This window comes from Camelina sativa, chromosome 6 (genome assembly GCF_030686135.1).
Source record: "Camelina sativa cultivar CO46 ecotype springtype chromosome 6, ASM3068613v1".
Taxonomy (NCBI): domain Eukaryota; kingdom Viridiplantae; phylum Streptophyta; class Magnoliopsida; order Brassicales; family Brassicaceae; genus Camelina; species Camelina sativa.
The window spans coordinates 25,514,395-25,521,865 of NC_141885.1; the positions used below are offsets into that span (position 1 = coordinate 25,514,395).

At 31.5% G+C, this 7,471-nt stretch overlaps 1 protein-coding gene across 1 annotated transcript; it reads left to right on the forward strand.

Annotated features, from left to right (window-relative positions):
- The first annotated feature begins 3,946 nt into the window (after positions 1-3,946).
- LOC104793043 (AUGMIN subunit 1) lies at positions 3,947-6,298 on the forward strand. The gene is made up of 6 exons (XM_010519321.3): positions 3,947-4,448; positions 4,651-4,783; positions 4,864-4,998; positions 5,159-5,282; positions 5,690-5,827; positions 5,946-6,298. Exons 1-6 carry the CDS (start codon positions 4,193-4,195, stop codon positions 6,054-6,056), a joined length of 897 nt encoding a protein of 298 aa, XP_010517623.2. The 5' UTR covers positions 3,947-4,192; the 3' UTR covers positions 6,057-6,298.
- The last annotated feature ends 1,173 nt before the right edge of the window (positions 6,299-7,471 follow it).

The following is a 7,471-nucleotide window of genomic DNA, read 5'->3' on the forward strand; positions in this document are numbered from 1 at the left end:
GTATTTGTCTTTCAAAGAAAGAAATGAATATATATATAAATAATTATAATTTGTTTTGCTTGAAATTCCTATCATATATTATTAGTCATAGTAACTATTTATATTTGAAAATAATAAAGTGTGATTTTTTCTATTGGATTTCTCATGTAAAAATGTATCCAAAGTCTCATAAAATCTGTGCTTTGATTTTCTATTAAAAGAAAGTTATATTTTGAATAACAGCTGATTCTATATGATTTTGACAAATTATTGATTGAATAACAAGATATTGTGAATGATTTTGAATGATTTTATAGATCTCCTCTTGTGAACTGACATGGATCTCCATTGTTCTCTGTGAATTTCCTCCTCTCTCAAAGGCTAGCCGAGAACTCTTAAAGAGGAAGGAGCTAGGTTAGAGATTAGTGACTCAAGCTTGGAGTCGTCGCAAAAAACGAGTCTCATTAGCATCTGATCGAGCATCTTCCAATTCACCGTCCGATTTGGAGAATAACGAAAACGAAGATGAAGAACCTTCCATCGCTCTTCGGGTCGCCCGCAAATCCGCGACGGACATGACCACTAAAACCGCAGACCAAACGGATCGAATCCGCGAGATCCGCTAACTTTTGGACTTCAAATACAAGGCCTGTACCCGCCCCACAATGTTACTTAACGGGCTATGCCCGCGGGCTTAATGCCCAATTGACACCTCTATGCAAGGTCATATAACAAATCAAGCTCTAAAAGCCGTTGAGCGTTTCACGTTTAAGGTCGAGTTATTCGAGGTATATATCTCTTACATATATTGAACCGTACGTATTAGGTCATGTGTTGGTCCGACTTGATTATCACAGTTGGTTCATAACATCTTGGTTGCTGCTTGTCGTGCTGTTAGATAACCGATTTGCTAGTTAACGTAACAAAACATGTCTTGAGGCCAAGACATCAGGTTTTGAATGATGACGAGAAGGAATCACTTCTCAAGCAGTACAGTCTCGAGGAAAAACAAGTTAGCAAGTTTGATAATTAATTAATGTTGTGGTTCATATAGATTAATATATACGCAACTCTGCATAAGACTTTTTCTTACAATTTATACTTACAAGAACATATGTAAGCAATGGTCAACTTATGGACGTTGGTCGAATTTGGCTGATTCTTTCTTGGCTTGACGGCGAAGTCTTTGCTCCTCCAGTCTGTCTGCCTTCAACTGAAGCTCTTGCAACTTCACGGCCTGTAGCTGAAGCTCTTGCAACTTCACGGAGAAGGTGCTAGTGTTGCCCATCGTACTGCTGGTGGTATCTCGATCGCGTAAACAGCACAAAATTGAGCCCATGTGGATCAAACTAAAATCTTTGATTAAAAAGATTAATCAAAGAGGAAATAAATAGAAAAATTGTGCTGAAGATAGAAAATTCAAGAACAAATGAGAGAGATTAGAGACAGAGGGGTTGGTTTTAACCTTGGACCAGAAAATGTGTGTTTGCTGTGAAAATAATTAGTGGTTTGCAAAATGGTACTTCACATTATATATATATATATATATATTTAAAAAAACTGGAGTGTGACATCAATAAACAAAACAATTAATTATTATTAATATTTTATACTAGTATGGTTCTCTTTCAACAAGGTCTAAATTCTGCTATTTTACATTCTTTTCTTACGACATTTGTTATTTTTTAAAAATATTTTTACTGTATTTTTTCAACTGAATTTATATGACATACATTATATTATTTATATTTATATTTTAGACAAAATATTATTTGATATTATATATTATAAGATGTTCAACTTCTTCTTTAATTTGTGTAGCATATTATCCAAATAATGGTTTTCTCTTTTTATTTCTGTATTTCAAAAGAAATATATGATTATTACATTATTTTTCAATTTGATTTTAACTAAAACAAACTAACGTGTATATATATATATAATTTATAAATATTTAATAAATAGAATTATAAATATTTAGAGAAAAAGTAGATGTCTTTTAAAGAAAAAAATGAATACATATATATATATATAATTATAATTTGTTGTGCTTGAAATTCCTATCATTTATATTAGTCATAGTTACTATTTATATTTAAAAATAATAATGTATTTATTTTATTAAATTTTATATTCTATCACATATTTTGTAATTCTCATATTAATTTGATTAGGTTGAAATTCCTATCATATATTTATAGTTATATTAACTTAAAAAATTTAATACTCAAAACAATTAATAGATGTATTTTTGCTGAACTTTCTCACATATTTTAGTAAATTTCATATTCTGTCAGATTTTTTGTAACTCTCATATTAATAATCATATCCATCTTTAAGGTACTAAATTTTATTTTATTGAAATTATTTACTTCTACTATATGTTGACACTTTTGTAACTTCCATAATAGTATTAGTATTGTAATGAATGACTAATAGCAATGAGAAACATAATAAATATTAAAATATATTAATATGTAGTTATTGCCTTTTGTAGCTCTCATTTAGCTTATGTAACTTCTTATAAATATAAATTGATACAAGGATTAGTGCATTAACTACCCAATTAAATAATCAATTTATAATAGACTTCTAACTCAAGTTTTTCCTATAAAAAGTAAGACACACATCTCAAATCTCACATAAGTTTGCAAATTATATAATTTTTTTTGTATTCAACTGACATTATCTTAGTGTATTTATTTATTTTTATATAATAAAGTAATATTCTCTCAAACTCATACTTTATAAAGCTCACAAGTGGCACTCATTCCTCTCAAAATTATATACATAAAAAATATCTTGACATTTTAGCAATGTCTTTTTAGTTATTATATATATTTCATTTATAAATATTTTATGTACTTACCATAACATTATAATTCCTCAAAAATTAAATTGCTGATATTAAAGAATACAATTTTAATATTATAGTTGTTATCATATTTTTATTTAAAATAATGTCAAGATATGAAAAATATGAAAATATGAAAATATTTATTTGTTGAACAAAAAAAGAATATTTGGTATATAATTTTTGCGCAAGAAGATCAAATCATTTTTCCTAAATAATTTCAAGATTTTTTAAAATATGTTATTTTATTTTCCTTTAATTATAATCATAATAAAAATAATTTCAAGATATAAAACAATATGATATATTATTTTTTATTTATTATAATCATAATCACAATTTTATTTATTATTTATTATAATCATAATCACAATTTATTGTATATGTATTAATTCTTTAAATGTAACTTCCATAATTTTTGTGTGACAAATTCTTTTTTTTAGATGAGACACAAGGTATTTCATATCTTGTTTACCTGTCGTTTGTACTTTTTCTTCGTGTTTTGAGATTAGTAAATGTTTTTTGGAATGCTTATTTTGTGTATCAATATTGTACTTTTTTCTTTTAATCTATTTGATAAAAAATTAATTCTAAATAATAATTCATAAAATCTAATAGATTTTTAGTTTTAAAGTTAAGATATCTTAGTCACAATATTAATGTCAATTATTATTGATGTATTTTAAATCAACTAAACATATTTTATTATGTTTATTTTAATCACGCATAGCATAAGACTTTTTCTATAGTATTGTAATTGATAGATGATTAGAAAACAAGACAGACACATACAAGTCAGCTAAGACAAGTATTAAATTCCTCGCATTAAGACATTTTGTTTTTTCATTATATACAAAATCTCAAAATATTTAGATGTTGATGGTGATTCCACATACATGTGAATGATAAATATCACTAAATTAGTTCTACCGAAGATTAATTAAAGTCCAATATTTCAAACCATTACAAAGTGATATGAGAGCACTAAATATTTACTACAGTCCATCTCAGATTCTCAGTTCTAAAAAATTTACTAAAATTTACAACAAGAGACACGACAGCCAAACGTAATTTCTTAGTTAATTTAAATGATTTTTTTTTCCATTTAAAAAAAAAAACTAACCGATAAATTCAAAATCCGCCAATAACACAAAGACTCTCTCTCTCGGGCTTTCCCAAATTTGGAAAAATTAGGGTTTCAACAAACGCGATCGCATCGCCCAAAAATTTCAAATTTGTGACAGGTTTCGTCTTAGTTTGAATTACTCAATTTCAATTGCTTTCTTCTTCGTTTGATCCGAATCAGTGTGAAGCAAGAGCAAGACACCATTTTTTTCCCCTCAAATTGAATTAGAGACGATGAGCGATATCACCGGTGATCTCTCGGCGGTGAGTGAAGCCAAAGGCGGTTCCGACGCCGCCCGGATCTCGGAAGTGAAATCGTGGCTCACTTCTCAGTTCGAAGCCGCCGGTAAAGAAGTCCCCAGTTTCGAGTACACTCATCGGAGCATCACCCATCTGTATAATCTCGCCACCGTGTCTCAAGCTAAATCTCAGGCTGCCACCATTGTCGCCAACGATTTTCGTCTAAAAGCTTCAGAGTACCGTGCTCAAGGTACTTGCTTGTAATCCTTATCTCCTGATTTGCTCGCTTGGCTGCTTCGAATTTTAAAATCTTGTCTTGGGTATTCTCAGTTTCTGATCTGTTATTGTTGTTTTGGATAACGTTATCTCTATAATTTGATATAAAGTTTGGGTTTTTTTTGGGGAAAATTTTCCATTTTCTAACTGTTTTTTGGGTGTGTTTGTTGATGTAGCGGCTAGGATTAGAGAGATATTGGAGAGTGCAGGAATGTCACAAGAGAGTTTGCCGTCAAATGTGGTCTCTTCAGCTCAAGTTCTTGCAAATGTGGCTAATTTGTTGAACATACGGGACACTGAACTGAGCAGGTGACCGAACTGTTATCTCTCTCTCGTTAGATTTGCTGCTATCTCGAATTGTAAACTGATGCAGAAGAAAATGTGTATAGTTTCCTTGTAGCAATGGGAGACATTTCTCTGAGGAAGACTGGAGTGGAGGAGAAGAGGGCTAAAGCACAAAAGGAGTCCAATGCTCTTCTTGACTACACAAGGAAAGCGATACAGAGGCTAACATATTTGAAGAAGTAAGATTCGTAATATAGAAACATATGGATTGAAATTTTAATATAATCTCGCTGCTGCTGTACATGTAAACCTTACCATTTTTTTGAGGGGATGTTAAACAGATAAACTTTTCCTTTGAGAAGAAACTTATGTTACTTTTATCTGTTTGAGATGTTACAGAATCCTTGCGCAGCTAGAAGACGATGTAGTCCCTTGTGAATCACAGATGGAGAATTGGAAAACAAATTTGGAAGTAATGGCAGTGAAGGAGGAACAATACATACAACAGTACAAGAAGTATGAGGTAATAAAAGCCTTCTTCTTTCAGTCTTTACATTCTCATTTGGTAATAGGTGAATATGAGAATCAGATACCTTTCTGCAATTAGATCTGATGGGGCGGGATTTAAGAATCATAGACTTTTTTTTTTTTGTAAAAACTTGAACCAACTCCTAGCAAGCTGAAACAGGATGGATTAGTAAGGTTTGCTAGTAATTCAAAGATATGATTCCAGGGTTAAAGTTATTTTAAGTTTGTAATCAGATATGATAACGATCTAGATCGTTTAAGAACTGCAGTGTTGATGTTCGCTAGCTATGTATCGTTATCATATGGAGGCCAACCTGCTTTGAGTGGTTTGTTATTATTACATGGAGAATTTGGCTCCTTTAAACAATCTGACAAAGTCAAAATGAATGGTTATGATGGCAGATGTTACTCAATCGTGTTGGCTACAGTCCAAAGATCAGCCACAGAGAGCTGGTAGAAATGGCAGAGCACCGGAAGGAATTGGAGAAGATGACGAAACCTGTCCTTGATACTCTAAGAAGCTACCAGGATTTACCTCCGGTAATCTTCATCTTTAGTTCTCAAAGCCTTCATTGATCTGCATTATCAATTTCCTCTTAGTTATTAGTCATTGTTAGTCCCAGTTCAGAGTAGATTGCTTACTCATTTCTTCAAACAGGACAAAGCTCTGGCTGCATTAGCAATCGAAGACAAGAAAAGACAGTTTGCATCCGCGGAAAAGTATCTAGAAGAAGTATTACAATCAGCCCTTGAGACAAGCGATGAGTGATCTTTATTCAAAAAAACCGGAAAATTTTCTGGTTTTTGGGGTATATAAACAAGCGAGTACTTGTGTGTGGTGCTACCAAATAGCCGAGCAGAAGAGAAGAAAGTTTTGAGAGGCTGGCTATGAATTGCTTTGTAACTTTACCCTTTTTTAAAAATCTCATTGAAGTGATATCTCAAGCTGAGAAGAAGAGTAATGTAACAATCTTTTTAAATTTTAATGCTAGGAGGATCTTCTTTTGGAAATCATAACTAAAGCCAACTGCCAACCTATCATCAACGGCAGAGAAAGTCATATCACTTTGGGGTGTTTCTTTGTGTTTATTATTTTCTACATGGGCTTCATTGGACTGTCTTTTGTATTTTTTTTTTTTTTTTTTTGTATTAAGGTTCTATTTGTTGTAGTAATATTTGATCAATAAAAATTATAAAATACAGCGTTATAAAAAAAAGAAAAAGAAAAGGAAACTGCAAAACTGGAGAAAATAATACTACCTGAAACAGAACTAAGATAAGAATTAATTTAAAAGAAAAAGAAAAAAAAGGAAAAAATGCCTTCAACGGTTTAAAATTTGTTGTTTCTTTTAAAATTAAAATAGAAAAGAAAAGAAAGTGTAAAAAAAAAAAATAAAGGAAGAAAAGGAAAGTTGACTTCAAGAAAAGGAAAAAAGGAAAACCCTAAACCAACTTACTTTACTTTTCTAATCAGAGTCCTCTCCTGAGAAGAGCAAAACCCAATCACTATATATACACGAGTAGAGCAATCGTCTTTATCTGTTTTTTTTTCGTCAACAAAAAAACAAAAAGAGCATTCTGAAACCCTAATCACTCCTGACAAACGAATCGAAGAACAGAAGAAGAAGAAGAAAAAAAACGAGAGACGAAAGAAGAGTGATTAGGGTTTCAGAATGCTCTTTTTGTTTTTTCGTTTGTGTGGTGTTGTAGCGTATCACCGACGCACGCTCCTGAGAAGCAAATCCCTATAGAGAGAGCCGTCTTCTTCTATTCTTCCCCTGACGACGTTCGTCTGATTAATCTTAATGTCTCCTTCACCGGTAAACTAATTCCTCTGTTCTTAACCCTAATCTCTCTCGTTTTTTTCCGTTCTTCGTCTGTGGTAAACTAATTCCTCTGTTCTTAACCCTAATCTCTCTCGTTTTTTTCCGTTCTTCGTCTGTGGTAAACTAATTCCTCTGTTCTAAACCCTAATCTCTCTCGTTTTTGTTTTCTTTTTTCCGTCTATGAATACTTGTATTGATTTATCTGTTTCTTTTTTTGTAGACTAACAACAAGGCTTGGCCAATCAAAGACGCTCTCGATCACAAACATATATGGTCGCTTTTAATTGTAAGTCTTGTCCCTCTTTCTTTTGTCTTGATTGATGTATAGATAGAGCCGTCTTCTTCTATATATTCTCCG

What these genes read in the sequence shown, in the direction of transcription:
- LOC104793043 (XM_010519321.3), top strand. Translation starts at nt 4,193, where the DNA reads ATGAGCGATATCACCGGTGATCTCTCGGCGGTGAGTGAAGCCAAAGGC. An exon ending in CGGGACACTGAACTGAGCAG is followed by an intron (nt 4,784 to 4,863) that starts GTGACCGAACTG and finishes AAATGTGTATAG; the next exon opens with TTTCCTTGTAGCAATGGGAG. An exon ending in AGGCTAACATATTTGAAGAA is followed by an intron (nt 4,999 to 5,158) that starts GTAAGATTCGTA and finishes GAGATGTTACAG; the next exon opens with AATCCTTGCGCAGCTAGAAG.